At 34.5% G+C, this 18,426-nt stretch overlaps 1 protein-coding gene across 1 annotated transcript; it reads left to right on the top strand.

Moving 5' to 3' along the window:
- Nucleotides 1-7,448: 7,448 nt before the first annotated feature.
- On the top strand, nt 7,449-10,918 carry LOC137406597 (uncharacterized). The gene is made up of 4 exons (XM_068093191.1): nt 7,449-7,492; nt 8,595-8,667; nt 10,071-10,211; nt 10,595-10,918. The coding sequence occupies exons 2-4, from the start codon at nt 8,637-8,639 to the stop codon at nt 10,786-10,788; spliced, it is 366 nt and encodes a 121-aa protein (XP_067949292.1). The 5' UTR covers nt 7,449-7,492; nt 8,595-8,636; the 3' UTR covers nt 10,789-10,918.
- The last annotated feature ends 7,508 nt before the right edge of the window (nt 10,919-18,426 follow it).

Raw genomic sequence — 18,426 nt, forward strand, 5'->3', positions numbered from 1 at the left:
AAGAGCAGCCGATTGAAATTCAGCTAGCAACTTATTTGAAGTGGCTATGGAGGCTGCATAGCCTTCGATGCTTTGCTCTTCCTCCTTCACTGACTGCTGTACACTTTTGAGTCCCCTACCACCATCTTTCCTAACGAGATACAATCTAGTAGTAACAGACTTTGGGTGGAGTGCTCCATGCATGGTCAGCAGTTTACGAGTTGCTATATATGTTACATTGATGGCTTCCCCAGTCCACTTTATTATGCCTGCTGGATATCGTATTACTGGCAGTGCGTAGGTATTTATTGCCATGACTTGGTTCTTGGCATTGAGCTGGCTCCGTAGGACCTGCCAAAGGCGCTTCTTGTATTCAGTTATGGCTTTGTGGCGTACCTCGGCTTCTTGGTTGATGTTGATTTGTATAATCCCTTAGTACTTGTACCCTTCTTCTATATCTTTTATGGTACCATTTGGCATTCTTATGCCATCTGTGAGCATAGAATGGTAATTCTTAAGAATTAGCCTTCCACATTGCTCAATACCGAAGGTCATTCCGATGTCCTTGCTGTATACCTGAGTGAGGTGTATTAGCGAATCAATGTCCCTTTCTTTGTTAGCGTACAGCTTGATGTCATCCATGTAAAAGAGGTGGTTTATCTTGGTGCCACTCTTAAACTGGTACCCATAGTGAGTCTTCTCCAGCATATTGCTTAGAGGGTTTAGGCATATGCAGACGAGCAGCGGTGATAAGGAGTCACCTTGATAGATGCCTCGCTTTGTTTGTACACTCGCCAGCTTTTCGCCATTAGCCTCTAGTTCCGTCTTCCATTTGGTCATTGACATCTTGATGAATGCCACAAGAGCAGAGTGAACATTGTACATACTGAGACACTCAAGTATCCAACTATGGGGAATTGAGTCATAGTCCTTTTTGTAGTCAATCCAAACCATGGCAAGATTGGTATGCCTTCTCCTGCTGTCTTGACAGACCGTCCGATCCACCAGTAACTGAAATCTGGCTCCTCGGGTGTCGCGCCCAATTCCTTTCTGAGCACTGGTCATATAGTGACTCATGTGCTGTTCCAGTTTGTCTGCAACGATTCCTGAGAGCAGTTTCCAGGTGGTGGGCAAGCACGTTATTGGTCGATAGTTCTTGGGAATTGGCCCCTGCTTTGGATCTTTTATCAGAAGTACAGTTCGTCCTTTGGTCAGCCATTCCCGATGGTCGCCTTCTTTTATTAGGCATTCCATCTGCTTAGTCATTCTAGTGTGAATTGATTACAAGTCGCCCGGTCAAACAAGGTCCGCGCTGCCTGTAGCTGAACCAGGACAAGACAGCGGAAAATGGGCTACTGGTTCAAAACGGATGAAATGGACTCGGACTGATAACACGGACCTCATGCAGTGCTACTTTATGAGTGAACCTCAAAAGTGAAGCTATATGGGAAGGATGCGCCAACTATGGATAAACATGCACCCTGAATTGCCACTAACCGCTAAGCAACTTGTAGCTCAGAGAAGTAACATAATCAAGCGGCACCTCATATCAGAACTTGAGGCAAATGAAATTAGGGAGCAGTTCACCCAAGTAACCTCAACCAACGAGGAGTGCATATCAACATATTTATATATATATATATCTATATATATATATATATTTATATATATATATATATATATATATAAATATATATATATATACATATATATATATAAATATATATATATATATAAATATATATACATATATATGTATATATTTATATATATATTATATATATTTATATATATATATTATTTATATATACCTAAATAAATATGTATATATATAAAAAAAATTGTTTCCTCACCCCGAATACACCGTATGGGTGGTAAATTCTGCTCTAACTCGGGTCTCCTAACAGAGACCTGGGAGTTTGAGCGCTCGCCTCAAGATCTTAGCTGTTTCCGATAGCGCACTTTTCTCCAACTCACCTGAGTTGATTGCTGTTGGTATTTGGGCAAGCCACATTTTATGCGCCCGTGTTATTGCGCCCAGTGCTTCAATGACTACTGGAATTAAAGTTGTTCTTACATTCCAGCATTTTTCAATTTCTTCTCCAAGAAGGAGATATTTCTCTACCTTTTCTTTTTCTTTGCTGGCTATATTGTAGTCATTGGGTACTGCTATATCTATTATAGAAGCCCTCTTGTTCTCCTTGTCTACCACCACTATATCTGGTTGGTTTGTTAGGACATGCTTGTCAGTTCGGATGGAGAAGTCCTAGAGGATCTTAGCGCGGTCGATTTCATTGACCTTACCATGATCGAGCTTCCCACCAGTGTTGTGGTTTATTAAGGCCATACTCGTCACATAGACTTCTATACACAACACCTGCAACATGATTATGCCGCTCAGTGTATGCGTTTCCTGCTAGCTGCTTGCATCCACTGAAGATGTGTTGGATGGTCTCAGGTGCATCTTTGCACAGTCTGCATCTAGAATCGTCTTTAGTGTGATAGATTTTTGTTTGGAGTTGCCTTGTTGGGAGAACTTGCTCCTGGGCTGCCATGATTAGCGACTCTGTATTGGCTGTTAGGATTCCCTTGTTCAGCCACATATATGTCTGGTGAAGATTGCCAACATTTGATATTTGTTGGTGGTAAGCACCATGAAGAGGTTTCGTGTGCCAGTCAATTGCCTCATCATCAGGGCGTTGGTCCGTTGTAAGAGCAGCCGATTGAAATTCAGCTAGCAACTTATCTGAAGTGGCCATGGAGGCTGCATATGCTTTGATGCTTTGCTCCTCCTCTTTTACTGTCTGCTGCACACTTTTGAGTCCCCTACCACCATCTTTCCTATTGAGATACAATCTAGTAGTATCAGATTTTGGGTGGAGTGCTCCATGCACGGTCAGCAGTTTACGAATTTCTATATCTGTCTCTTTGATGGCTTTCTCACTCCATTTTATTATCCCTGCTGAATATTTTATTACTGGCAGTGCGTAGGTATTTATTGTCATGACTTGGTTCTTGGCATTGAGCTGGCTCCGTAAGACCTGCCAAAGGCGTTTCTTTAAATCAGTAATGGCTTTGTGACATACCTCGGTTTCGTGGTTGATGTTGATTTGCATAATCCCTAAGTACTTGTACTCTTCTTCTATATCTTTGATGGTACCATTTGGCATTCTTAGGCCATCTGTGAGCATAGAATGGCCTTTCTTAAGAATCAGCCTTCCACATTTCTCAATACCGAAGGTCATTCCGTTGTCCTTGCTGTATACCTGAGTGAGGTGTATTAGCGAATCAATGTCCCTTTCTTTGTTAGCGTACAGCTTGATGTCATCCATGTAGAAGAGGTGGTTTATCTTGGTGCCACTCTTAAACTGGTACCCATATTGAGTCTCCTCCAGCATATTGCTTAGAGGGTTTAGGCATATGCAGAAGATTAGCGGTGATAAGGAGTCACCTTGATAGATGCCTTGCTTGATTTTTACACTCGCCAGCTTTTTGCCACTAGCCTCTAGTTCTGTCTTCCATTTGGTCATTGACATCTTGATGAATGCCACAAGAGCAGGGTGAACATTGTACATACTGAGGCACTCAAGTATCCAACTATGGGGAATTGAGTCATAGTCCTTTTTGTAGTCAATCCAAGCCATGGCAAGATTGGTTTGCCTTCTCCTGCTGTCTTGACAGACCGTCCGATCCACCAATAACTGATGTTTGGCTCCTCGGGTGTTGTGCCCAATTCCTTTCTGAGCACTGGTAATATAGCGACTCATGTGCTGTTCCAGTTTGTCTGCAACTATTCCTGAGAGCAGTTTCCAGGTGGTGGGCAAGCACGTTATTGGTCGATAGTTCTTGGGAATTGGCCCCTGCTTTGGATCTTTTATCAGAAGTACAAATTGTCCTTTGGTCAGCCATTCTGGATGGTCACCTTGTTCTATTAGGCATTCCATTTGCTTAGCCATTCTAGTGTGAAGTGATGTCAATTTCTTTAATCAGAAAGCTTGAATCATGTCATGGCCAAGTGCTGCCCAGTTCTTCATACGCTGCACTCTGCACTTGATGTCCTCTTCGCTGATGGTGAGTCCTTGCTGAGCCACAGTGTGTTGATGGCTCTCTTCAAATCTCTTCAGCCAATTTGCAGTGGTGTTATGAGTAGTCTCTTTCTCTCAGATGTCCTTCCAGAACTTTGAAGTGCTAGATCGGGGAGGCTCAGACATTGGCCTCTGCAGTTCACCTTTGAACTGGGAATACACTCTAGATGGATTATTGATGAACAGTTTATTCATTCTCTTGTTATCCCGTTCTTTGGTGTACCGTTTCAGTCGTGCTGAGAGTGCTACTAGTTGCTGTTTGGCAGATTCTAGAGCTTCGATTGTGGCTTCCTTTTTTGGACGCTCCAAACTGTGGTTAGATCTCTCACTGAGCCTACTAACTTTCTTGCGCAAGTCCTCGATCTTATTTTGTAGCCTCAGCTGCCAGGATGGAATGGCTTGAAGCCTTGTTGGCAGTGGCTTAATACCCATCTCCTCCAAGATGATAGTTGCTGTACTGTAGATTAGGGCATTAGTCTCACTGATTGATCCAGTTGAGATCGACTCCACTGCCAAGTTAATATCTTCTAACAGCTTCTTAGGTATGGCCTTGCTAACTCTTCGTAGTGGTACCCTGCTTCCATAATCATTAGCAGCTGGCATTTTGTTGATGATATTTTCCGCAAGCTCTTTCACCCTTGGGTCAAGGTCCAAGTGCATGTTTTCTTCAACCCGTGAGTCAACACATGATCGTGTATGTGTGACAGTGTGTGTTGATATGCACTCCTCGTTGGTTGAGGTTACCTGGGTGAACTGTTTCCTAATTTCACCTACCTCAAGTTCCAATATGAGGTGCCGCTTGATTATGTTACTCTCTGTTATGCTTGATATATATATATATATATATGTATATATATATGTATATATATATATATATTTATATATATATTTATATATCTATATAATCTACTCTGTTCATAGTGTAGCGCGTGACCTTGCTTACTGTTTATACTAAACTTGCTTTTCAAACAATGAAAAAAAGGTATGATAGATGGCCATGAAGTAATGCACCAACATTAAAAAAGTTTGCATCACAGTCAAGTTTAAAATTGGTGGTAATTAGGATGACCTACATGTATGACAATTGAATGTCAAATTTTCCATTATATTCTATTAAAGAAAGCGATATTGTTTGGCATTTCGGATTAACATAACTATGTTTCCAGTTAAGTCATTCATTATTTTAAGGAAAACCTGTTTGAAGAAAATCCAAACAAATTACACATCTCAGTAAATTATTGAAATCTAAAAGACCAACTATATTAAAATAACAGTAATGTCTGCAAAATAGTTTTGTGTTTGTGCAGCTAGCTAGAAAAACCACCAAGATTAACAATTTCGTGAAACGGTACTGCAATTTAAAGTGATATGTAGGAGTTGGCTACTCTTTTTAAATATCAAAAACCAAGAATTATTTTTTTGAACTAAAGTCTGTAAAACTAGAACTACAACACAGTTATTACTGCTGCGTAAAACAAGCTATTCTTTAAATAAGAAGGAACTTGAGTAAAATGATTAGCAAATTGCAGTTATTATACAACGCTAATTTACATTAAAAAATCTACTCATGAAATGACTACATATGTCGTTCTATATACACTGTACAACTAAAACTATCAAAACTCACTGTATGCATGATATGATACTAACACAGAATACACAGAGGTAATCAGAATAAATTTGTGTTTAGTGAACCGAGACGGTGACAATAAGTAAATGTTTACTGCGTATAGTGAGGTGTGTATATTTTGTGTATAAAGTCTGCTACTTTAGAACTGACATGATTATGCAGATATATACCTTGGCAGCGATTGAGTAGATCTTTGGAGAACATAAAGATTTAAGCTGTTCTCATAATATCATTGGTAACTTTTAATTGTAATATATACCAGCTGAGTAGCAGTAAAAATCTTTAAAAATATTTCCAACAGTGTAACTGCTTTAATCAACGCGTACGTATGCAAATTTTTGACGAAAATTTTGATAATTGAAATCAAATTTAACAAATTTTTATATCAATATTCAACGATATGCAAATTTTTGGATTGAACATAAAAATTCACTAGTGTTGAGATATACTAGTCTTGCAAATACCAAATATAGGCCTACTATTCTTGTGAAATCTAGCAAATTTATTTTGTAAGACTCACTTTGGTGCTGAAACTGAATCTACATTACATATAACAACATTAAAGCATAAAAAACTTTTATTTTTTTGTAATATTGAGCTTGTTTAGGTAACATCTGTGTAATGGGTCAGCAGATAATGAACTTTTACTAGAATATTTCACTTTTCCTTTTTTGCAACAAACGAAAAAGTAAATTTAAGTCCACTGTTATCATATCCACTGCTTTATGATAACTGTAATAGCAAAAAATGTAAGGCTAAAATCTTAAAATTGTTAATTCTTTGAGCTAACTTTTTTAGCTGTGTTGCCCAGTCAAAGTTAGCATATATTCATTAGTTAAATAAGTGTTAATTCTTTTGACCTACTGACAATAAAAAGTTAATAGATTAGGATCTGTTCAGACACCTGAAAAATGTTCAAAGTAGTAACAGTAATTAAACGCTGAAAAATGGAACTCTACTTAAGGCCACTTCAAATGCTGAAACAGTATGCAATGATTTATGTTAAAAAGTAGGATAACTCAATTTTGACGAAGAAAGATAAATATCATTATATTTTTTGTAATAGAAACAATTTATCAGAACTATTTATGCTAGCGTGTGCAAGGTTTAAAATTGTTTAGCTAGGAAACAGTGGTAGCCCCAATGAAACTGTAATGATGGTAGCTTTATGATGGTAGGTTATATAGGTAATGATAGGTAATGATAGGTAATGATAGGTAATGATAGGTAATGATAGGTAATGATAGGTAATGATAGGTAATGATAGGTAATGATAGGTAATGATAGGTAATGATAGGTAATGATAGGTAATGATAGGTAATGATAGGTAATGATAGGTAATGATAGGTAATGATAGGTAATGATAGGTAATGATAGGTAATGATAGGTAATGATAGGTAATGATAGGTAATGATAGGTAATGATAGGTAATGATAGGTAATGATAGGTAATGATAGGTAATGATAGGTAATGATAGGTAATGATGGTAGGTTACATCAATTTTGATGGAGTAAAGAAAATGTATACAGCTGCTCTGGTAATGTAATGTTTGTTACATTACAATATGTAAGTTAAGGAAGATATTTTTATGGTAGTTGATACATTGCTATAATAAAAAAAGCTTAAGTCAAGCTAACTTTGCGCTATATTCAATACAATTTATGCTTTTGTTCAGCTATTTATTAAATAGCCATATAGCTAATAGTTTTATAAACTAAGTCTTGAAGGCAACAATTCATTACATACTATGAGAGCGAATAAACCACAATTGTTATATCTTGTGTTTTTATTCATACAGGTAACTATTATTACTATTATTATACTTTAATTGTTGTATCTACTTGTCAATTCATTGATGCTGTAAGAATGAATAGTCCACATTCGTTATAGCATGTGTTACTATTTATACAGAAACACAACACTAGCATTTACGTGCAACTTTTAAGCAGCAGTTTCTGCAAACCTTATTCCAATTTCAAAAAGTTGAAATTTAAACTGTTATTATTATGTCAGCCAGTGATAACTTTCTTGTATATTCAGGTGAGATGAAAAGACGTAAAACATGGTAAATCGATTGTCATACTGGTTTGATAAGGAAATGCTTGTATGTCAGTATTTTGACAGTACCTATTAGTCTGAGTAATATTGTTATTTCATTTATATGTCTCTCCCTTGCATTCAGTCACGTCAAAGAAGACTGTTTATGGTTGTGGCTTATGTATGATAGTAGATCCACAATCTGCTAAATCACAAGCAACCGTTTGCCATGAATTTGCTTTGATCTGCCTTTATTTAAAATCACTCTCAGTTACATTTTTATAGCGAAATCGATGCTTTCCTTGATTTTGCCTACTATCATATAGTTGCCAGTATAATTTGGTGTTTACAATAAACATAAATTTTAACACCTAGAATGTAATGCTATGGATTAAATCATTAGTTTTTATTGGACAATTATTCTCATTAATAAAAGTAAATAAAATAGTGCAGAATGAAATCAAAATAACTTGAAACGTAGAAAAAAATATAAAGTAAAGTGTAAGACATTTCAAATTTCCATTAATAAGGCAGTGAAAGATTTATTTTTTGATGTTTAAAGAAAGAACCTGTTCAACTAAAAATGCAGGTTGAGTGTTGATGGTGAAAGTTACTAATTTTGATCAGCTTTAGGCACTTGATGTTTTTATTTAAGGATTTTGTGTCTAATCAATAGCAAAATGAATATTTTAATTTCAGCATAATTTGGTTCATCAATTCTTTTTCTGTCAAAATCGATTACCAAAAAAAAATTGGCAATTTCAAAAAAACTTGTAAAATATTTACTAATCAGAGAAAATTCTTTTTAAGCCTTCAGCAACGATCCAATTTTTACCTATACAACAAGTTATCTTAACTTTTAGAATCTGCCGGCAACATTTGAAACGAAAGCCTCAAAACACAAAATGGATTTGAAGCTCACCATTACTATATTTGGTAAGTTCTAATCACTTTGTTATAGCATTGTAAACTAGTTAAATTAAAGTAGTGCTAAAATACCACACAGATTGGAGTATAGTCCTTGAAGCAATAACACAGTGGTTGAAACAAAAGAAGATTAGGAATTAATTATCTATGAATTGATGCAGATGTTATGCTAGTATTGGAACTATGTCTATAAGGCCTTTGTCACTTTTCAATCACTTTACAATGTCCCACAAAACTAGGAAATGACTTGGGCCAAGCCAACTTGGCATTCCAAATTCCAGCAAAGACATGTATTTCATCTTAATGCTGTTTATCACATTTATCAGTGTGGCCAAGTTGCTTCATTAACCAATCTCCAACGCTGGAACCAGATCATCATTGGTTAGGCTGTTTAGAGTATGAAACGGTTTTTTGTAAACAGTTCATAAAAGGTCAAGAAATGTCAAGCTCATAAATTTGCTAGCTGACACTTAATGAGCATTTTAATTAGTGGTTTATCGATTGTGCACATTTTAATCGGATAGCATAATATTAATGTCTAAAATAAATTCATTTTTGTGGCTGTGTGTAAAAGAGGCTGTGTTGTAATTTGGAACCAGTCTGCTTTTGCATAATAACATAAATCTGCTTAATGTTGTACATTAACCTTGAATTAGCTGGTTTACTTCAACATTCTGAGCATATATAGAAGCATGATAAATGATAAAAGCCATACATGTCGAATAAACTGAAACAGTCTTTTTTTAAACTCAAACACGTTTGTGTTATCTGGATAGACCGCTAAACCTTAACAATTAAAAGAAAAGCATTTCATAGCAAAACGCAAAAAGCCAACTTTCTAATAAAGCAGCAATTAAATTAATTCTTTATTTGAGACAACACATAACTAGAAATAAATTTCACAGAAATTCGAAAACAGAACTACAATTGAAATTAGTTTTTGTTGTGACCAAAGCATTAAATACTTTTTACAGTTTTATGACAGTCATGTTGTTTTGTTGCAATCATTGTTTTTCAAGTTGATGAGTTTCTTTGCAATTTTAGATAAAGTTTTTAAAAGTCCCTCATTAAAATGAACAAGCAAGTTACACCAAACATCCCAAGTGCATTTTAATTTGTTTTTATATTTAAGTGTATCAACAACCTAACTCAACATTAAATTGATATGTTTTCTCAAGTCTTTCATAGGTTTCTGTTTTAATATATTTGTAGAAAGGTTCAATTATTTCAGCAAGTCTAACACTTATAGTTCTATGAAACCAGATTATCTCTTGTGTTTTTGGGTTTGTGCATGGTAATATGTTAAAAGTAACAAATACTATACGTATTTATCACCTTTTATTGCTGCATATGTCATTTGTATCAATGTTTAATGTAAAGAGTTCTGTGTTAGAATGCGCTTTCATGAATAGGTATGTTGGCTGCTGGAAATTGGGCCATATCATGCTACAAATGTGATGACTGTACCACACAAGAAGCGGTGACAACAGACTGTTCCTCTGAAGGCACTTCAGACTCATGCTATGCGGTTCGTAATGAGCTTACAGATACAGGTAAAAAATTGTAACACGATTTTGAAATCCATTTACACCATTATGAAGTAGTTTTTGAGCTTGTTAAAACTAAATAACAAATTATGAAAAGCTCATACCATCTTGGGGTGCAATTGAAAAAGGTTTTGCCACTGTTTTATCAATTTTGGTTGCGGTTCTTCATGGGCAAGCAAGAAGCTATGACAATGCATTGAGTTCTTTTTTGTATAAGCACACCATATTGTACATTTACTCCTAGACAGATATTTCAACTGCCCTTCAATTTTGAGCCCAATCACACTCTTGATTGCTGTGAAGTTACATAATCACACCAAAATTTGCATTATGAAAACTTGTCGCCACTTCTTATTGAAAACCCTACAAAACTTTTTATGTTTTTGCAGTAAAAAAATCATGTGAAACCGCTGACCTGGATCGTTACAACGTAAAGACAGGCTGCATTAAAATACCTGGAACAAAGGTTTGTCGGTGTAAAACAGACTACTGCAATACCGATGCCCTGATTTCTGGCTCTCCTGCAACTTCAGTCCGCTCTAGTTTAATTTTGCTTATGCTGGCTGCCATAGGGTTTTTCTAAATAGTTGCGTAGCATCGCAGCATAATTTCATGTTTATGTTAGCTCCTTGATTTGTACTATCATACTTTTTAATTATTTTGAGATTGAAAGCTACATGATTGCCTGCAATGATAATAAAACCTAATATAAAACCCTTCATAACTTTATATAATACCAAAGTTACTAACTAAGCAAGTCGGATGATGATATATTGCGATGAAAACATCTGAATGTTTATCAATAACCACCAATGGACTGAGAACCTCTTACTTAAGAATACTTACTTTGTTAGAGATATTGTTGTTGTAATTGATTGCAGTCTTCAGGTATGTCTCTGCAACAAAATAATCATGCACAATGAGTCTGTTGGCTATAGCTGTTCCCATCTACAGACTTTGTCACAGATTTCCTAGCTTAAGAAACATGTTCCTAGCTATATATTGTGCCATTTTTCAGCTACAAAGCAAATTGGGAGTGGTGGTGCACTCTTGTAATCCAACTACTTGAAAGTTAGGTTTGGTGATAACATAAGCTTTCTGGTTTTAAGTAATGACTTCAAAATTGAAACTTCTGTAGCGTTACTGCTTTCAATCATTCATAAGCTTGTTAGTCTTTGTGCAACCTTTTAGGCTGGATAATGTTTGACATGAAATGTGTCTAACAGACCATGAATGTGCATAAAAAAAGCTTGAAGGACTCTAATCTTGTCCCGCCATTAAATGATATATAATTATTAATTTGGCAGTCTGCCACTAGAAAGCATAAAGACATAGAGAAATATTAAGATCTGACCACCTTAGTTTCACTTAACTCAGAGACTGCTATTTGTTTGTAAAAGCTGGTGTAGGTAACATCTTTGTAATGGGTTCACAAGTAACGAAATTTTTACTAGAGCTGTTTCCTTTCTTACCTTTTGAAACAAACGTGAAAATATATTGAATTCTTATTATGGTAACTATAATAACGCTTGTGGTAAAAAACTTTTGGAGAAACCTTAAAAGTCTTAAATTATTTGAGGTAACTCATTTGCGCTGTTTTACCTGAATGCAATTAGCACATATTCATTTGGTAAATACGTGGTAAATCTTTTGACAAACTGAGAATAAACAGTTGAATAAATAAAGATTTGTTTACCTGCCTGAAAAATGTTCATAGCAGTAGCAGTAAAGAATTGCGAAAAAATGTAAACTCTACTCATGGCCACTGTAATGCAATGCTTCGGGTTAATATGTATGGTACCTCACACTTGATAGTGACAAAAAAATACAAAAAACAAGTTCTGATGAATAGCATAAATAGTACTGATGTAAAATGTTTTTTAGAAGTTTTTGTTAAAAAGATTTACATCAGAACTATTTATTATAGCGAGTACAAAGCTTGATATCATTTTGCTAGAGAACAATGAAAGGTCCAATAAAACTTCAGCAATGGTAGCTATGACGAAACAATATCTTCTGCCACAATTTAGGTTACATCAATTTTGATAGAATGAAGAAAAGGTATATAGCTATTTGGTAATGTAAAGTTTGTTACATTACATTATGTAATGTAGCAAGTAGATGGTCTTACAATATGTAATCTAATGAGTAAAGGTTTATGCTCGCTTTTACATGTAACTTTTAGGCATCAATTGCTGCAAATCTTGTTTCAATGTCAAAGTTTGAATTTTAAAATGTCATTGAAATTATTATTATGTGTCATTATTATGTCAGCCAGTAATAACTTTCTTGTATATTTACATAAAGGTAAGAACACGGAAAGCATGGTAAATTGAGTATCACAGTGGTTTGATAAGAAATGCTTGTATGTCAGTATTTTAAGATACACCCTCTTATACTTAATTAGTTCTGTTAAACATTAAATTATACCTTTGAACTAAAATAGTATGGTTATCATACGTATATGTCCCTCCCTTGCAGGCAGTTTGGCAAATATGACTGTCTATGGTTAAAGTTTATGCATGGTAGCAGATCCACAACGTGTTCGATTACAAGCAGTCTTCTGCCATGAGTTGTATTGATCTGCTTTCATTTTAAATTCCTTTTAGTTACATCTTCATAGCGGAGTCCAGGCCTTCCTTGATAATGGCTTCTGTCATATATAAATACCAGTGTAAAAGTATACATGAAAGCTGGTTTTTTTTGTATTGTGTACATGGCCAAACATTTTACATTTTTTTCAATAAAGACTTTAGTCATTAATTATTGACCTGCCTGCTTTAAAATTTCTGCATTTAAGATTTTATCCTGCTATTTGATGTTCATAATGTCCTCCATGTCTTTTAGTATCACAGTATGTAGTTGCTTTACTTGAGCTTGATGAGTTTTTAGGTCTTTGTGTCATATAACAGAGTAAAAAAAACTACTTTTTGATACGCTTCAAGACAGGCTTACAGTTAGCATATACCTACTAGGAGAAATAATTTTAGGTCATTTAAAATACCAGCAATAAACTGCTAATCACATAATGAATCTCTTAAGATTCCTATGCCTATCCATATTGAGGCTATTTGATTTGCTCATTCTTTCAAGCCTCTATCCTCTCCGAAAACGGAATCTGTTTCCAATATTGTTTCGTACAGTTTAATCATTCAAACCATGAATATTATGCTTTTCAATACTTAGGAGTTAGAGTAACTGAGCAAAGAGTTAATATTGAAATGATTCTTGTCATCTTTTCATAATGGACAAAATATAAGCATCTTGTTTGCATCTTTAAAAAATCTGCCACCCATAGTCAACATTGAATGCGTAAAATTATTTTAGCTGTTATGTAAAGAAATTAAAAAAAAATGTTTTGAAAATTAGATGATCTGTTAAAAATTAGAATAAAAAACATGTTTAAAATCTATTGTATTACCATTCTGTACTTTTTGATAAGAGAGCAATAAAGGCCTCGATGATGATAAACAAGAAAAGGTGCGAGCACATTTGCCCTCTACACTTTCTTTGTTGATAAAACTAGTAAACGCATACTCAGTTTTTCATCTTAACTTTTATTAAGATAAGGAGTACCAAATAGTTATGATGATGATGTATCAGCAGTCTGGCTGGTTCCATGGAGCGTAAAGACAACAGAGAATTTCATGAATGCACTAATCTGTGTAATCTGAATCATATAAGAATAATTGGAAATAACTTGTTACTAGCAAAATATTGCACGATGTAATGTTTTTTTTGTGCAATCTACATGGCAATAATAGGAATTCTGGTCTCGATATGTTGGAAAAGTTTATATGAAGAATATAGAATCAATCTGATTGCATATTGAAAATGGCTCCAAACAATGTCTGCATTTGTAGTGTCCAAGGTTTCATTTCAAAAACCAATATACATCCAGTAATGAAATGAAGTTTTTGATGGCAGCTGTTTAAGCTTATTATAAAACACATAGCAATACTTGTAAAAAAGCAATGGCTTTTTGTGTATGTCAAACTGCAACACCATTCTGTATGACTTGGGAAACAAACTCCTTGAGCTTAGATGCTTTGGTTGTTGATGACTTTGGTATGATCATAATTGCTTTTTTTAATGAATTGATAGATATTTTGTCAAGCATTCAGCTTCGCCCAGAGTTATACTTACTCTGATGACATGGCAGATTTCCTTTGGCCTTTCATATATATCAGGTATATATTATTCAGCTTGCAGTTTCAAATTTGTAGCAAACTCATTTTAGAAGTACATTCCTCTTGTGCTAAGTCCCATGAAAGGTTTTTGGTTTGCAAATTCTTCCAGTAAAAAAATACAGTAGATGACCAAGGTGTGATTGACCAACACTAAAACAAGTAAAATAGCGCAGTTTAACATCGGTGTTAAATAATATACAGTCTACTATAAAAGCAGTATAATATATATGGCATTTAACAGTTTTAGTTAAGTGCTACTCAGAATATTTTTATTCGGCAACATTTTGGACTGCCATAAATATGTTTTCAGTTTAAACTGTTCCTTAATGCAGAGCAAAACCTATTTGAAGAGGTTGAAAAACAAACTGTACATCTAAGTAAACTAGTCTATGATGTAAAATGTTTTAAAAGTTTTCAGTTCTTAATATAGTTTATATATATATAAATATAAATATATATATATATATCGAATAACAATATTATTCAGGTTCATAGATATAACTTGATGTTTAACATAACTAATCAAATATAAGAAGGTGTATCTTAAAATACTGACATACAAGCATTTCCTTATCAAACCACTGTGACACTCGATTTACCATGCTTTCCGTGTTCTTACCTTCACTTAAATATACCAGAAAGTTATTACTGGCTGACATAATGATGAGATTTCTGAGTAAAGCGGTCATGAGTTACCATTATCATGAGCTTTATTATCTTTTTTTTACAGATTCATCTTAAACAATATGCTTATTCAGTTCTTGACATGTTTTTACTCCTTCTCCCTTTTACTAAATTAATTTTAAGATAAAATCCTAAACTTCAATGTTTTAAATTTGAAAAATAACTTTTTTCACTTTTACATGTCGATGAGCAAAATTGTAGCAACAAGGTGTAACTAATACTTTTAATTAATAGCATATTGAATGACCTAAAGCTTTATATAAATGTTTAACATCCTTGAGCAATGTTACCTTCTATTTTAGTTTACATATGAAAGTCTAAATCACTCACCAGCAAGAAGAATATTAATCTTCAAATCCATCATGTTAAGTTTGCAATTCAGAAATGCTGTCATTTATTCTGGATTCTTGATTAACTGGTATAATAGCAGCGAGTGGGACTTTCAGCTCAATCTGTATATAGAGACTTTATATCTTTTGAACATTGCTTTCATCGGTCAATGAGTCACAAGTTCTCATCTTCTTAATACTGATTGACTAAGGATGACTGTAATAGGAGATTTCCATGACACAATCTTTAAACATTATCTACAACTTAAGGGTTATGTGCACGATAGTTTCACATGAACAGTCTAGCAGAAAGCGTCTCATAAAACCTTCTGTTATTTACATTGTAGTATAAATTGAAAATTTCCCGCTGTTTTTGCAAATAGTTCCAAATTTTATACACTTTTGATTATTTTTGGTCAAGTTTTACTTTACAATATTGTAAATTATTTTAAATAAATTTTGTTTATTGCTTACACATTCAGTCATTCAGCTGAAATAATAATAGTAGACACATCAGTAGCTTATTACTAGCACAAACCATTTCCATCACCTACTACTTCAACAGTTGCAAACAAAATGCACATTTGGCCTTTGACTTTGATTTTTTGATAGAATCAGGAAACATCTACTCAACTTCTCATCACAATTGTTATTGAGCTAATAAGCATCTAGTAACTATTATTATGTTTCAGTTACCGAGGTTTATCGACAACACTTATCGGTTTATCGACAACACTTATCGGTTTATCGACAACACTTATCGGTTTATCGACAACACTTATCGGTTTATCGACAACACTTATCGGTTTATCGACAACACTTATCGGTTTATCGACAACACTTATCGGTTTATCGACAACACTTATCGGTTTATCGACAACACTTATCGGTTTATCGACAACACTTATCGGTTTATCGACAACACTTTTTTCGACAGAACATTTTTTGATACTCAGAATCTTACTCTCCTTTTGGTTTGAAAAATAGACATTGTAACCTCTAAAGTGGATTGTGTCAATTTTGCTCTGGAATTTTACCCAACAATAAATTTAAAAAGCTAAAAGTTAAAACATTCTACAATGTTTGTTTTGTTGTTTTATTGAGTTAGAAATAGCATATTCTTATTAGGTGAAATTATGTTTTACCAGGTGCAAAACTCGAAGCAAAATGTAGTTGAAACAATGAAGCTCATAAAAATTTTATGTTCAGACACATTGAGACCGTTACTGGGTTTTGATGCTTTGAATTGATTCAAAGTTTCTTTCACTCTAAGTTATGAAATTAATAAAATTCAAACAAATTTAATGTCGTTTCATTCCGCTAAATTTAAGTGGAGGCATTTGTGGCAAAATTCCATGCAACCCTTCAGTAACTTTGCTGCGGCGTCAGTAATAAGTTCTCACTGCAAATGAATTTGTATCGATAATACATGGCAAAGCTTTTTTCCGATAGAGGTAAAAAATCAGTGCATTTGATCACATTACCAAGCAGTCATATTCTAACCATAGTGCAACCTCGAATTAAAATGTCTGTGTTATATAATTTTCTTGCCTACAAAGAGTTATACCCAGTGGTTTTGTCCTCGCCATACAAATCCTATATTGCCACACAAAATCAACAAAAAATTTGGCTCGAACTTCAACATTGGCAGTCGGTGAGCTTATTACGTCCAAATAACAAAGATGCCAATATGTTTATTTTTGGAATCTTTCTCACAACGCTTGAAAGAGATATGATGACCAATATTTATAGGCATTCTTCATACGAAAAACAGTAGAAATTTTTATTTAAAACCAGTAGTAAAGTGGGAGTTGCGATTCCATCAACAGAGGGTCAGGAATCACACAACTTATTTCAACCTCCAAGCAAAACCCACTTTGTTACATATTTGCAGTGTTAACCCGTTACAAGGAAGAGTGGTTGTTATTGATGGAACTTTATTTCATCTCACACAGTTCTCACTGTAAAATCTGCAACATTTATGAAACAGTTTAAACAATAATGCCATGGCTAAACTTCACAATCAGCAGTCTTTTTGCAGCATTACTAATCCGACTACCACCACTACTAATTCTACTACTACCACTACTAATACGACTACCACCACTAATAATACTACTACCACCACTACTAATCCTACTACCACTACTAATACTACTACCACCACTACTAATCCTACTACCACCACTACTAATTCTAATACAACCACTACTAATACTACTACCACCACCACTACTGATACTAATACCACCTCTACTAATCCTACTACCACTACTAATCCTACTAACACCACCACTAATACTAGTACCACCACTACTAATCCTACTACCACCACTACTAATTCTAATACAACCACTACTAATACTACTACCACCACCACTACTGATACTACTACCACCTCTACTAATCCTACTACCACTACTAATCCTACTAACACCACTACTAATACTAGTACCACCACTACTAATCCTACTACCATCACTACTAATCCTACTACCACCACTAATAATACTACTACCACAACTAATAATACTACTACCACCACTAATAATACTACTACCACCACTACTAATACTACTACCACCAATACTAATCCTACTACTACCACAACTGATACTACTACCACTACTAATAATATAATAAAAGCACACACAGACCAGATGTATGATACAGTAGGCAATACTATTCATAATATTTTTTCGAAAAGTTAACATTTCTGTTACTAACATGTCATCCCACTTAACAAAACATACATCAGCTCACACAAAAAATAATATGCAATCCATATACTAGTGTAAACATTCATGCTGTGTCATTCACGAATTGAAGGTTAAAGTTCAACATAGATATTCTGCTTGACACAAGATATACGTAATATAAGTAAAACAAATGATTAAGGCTTTGTAAAAATTGACATGTTATGGTCATAGAAAGCTATAATATAATGATGCGACAGAAAACATACCTTGTGCTCTTTGTAACAGACCAAGTTGAGCTTAGAACATGGTCTTTTGCTAA

Source organism: Watersipora subatra, chromosome 10 (genome assembly GCF_963576615.1).
Source record: "Watersipora subatra chromosome 10, tzWatSuba1.1, whole genome shotgun sequence".
Taxonomy (NCBI): Eukaryota; Metazoa; Bryozoa; class Gymnolaemata; order Cheilostomatida; family Watersiporidae; genus Watersipora; species Watersipora subatra.

Bases quoted from the DNA above. Each gene is read 5' to 3' on its own strand.
- LOC137406597 (XM_068093191.1), top strand. From the start codon at position 8,637: ATGGATTTGAAGCTCACCATTACTATATTTG. The intron at 8,668-10,070 runs GTAAGTTCTAAT...TTTCATGAATAG, and splicing joins GCTCACCATTACTATATTTG to GTATGTTGGCTGCTGGAAAT. The intron at 10,212-10,594 runs GTAAAAAATTGT...ATGTTTTTGCAG, and splicing joins TAATGAGCTTACAGATACAG to TAAAAAAATCATGTGAAACC.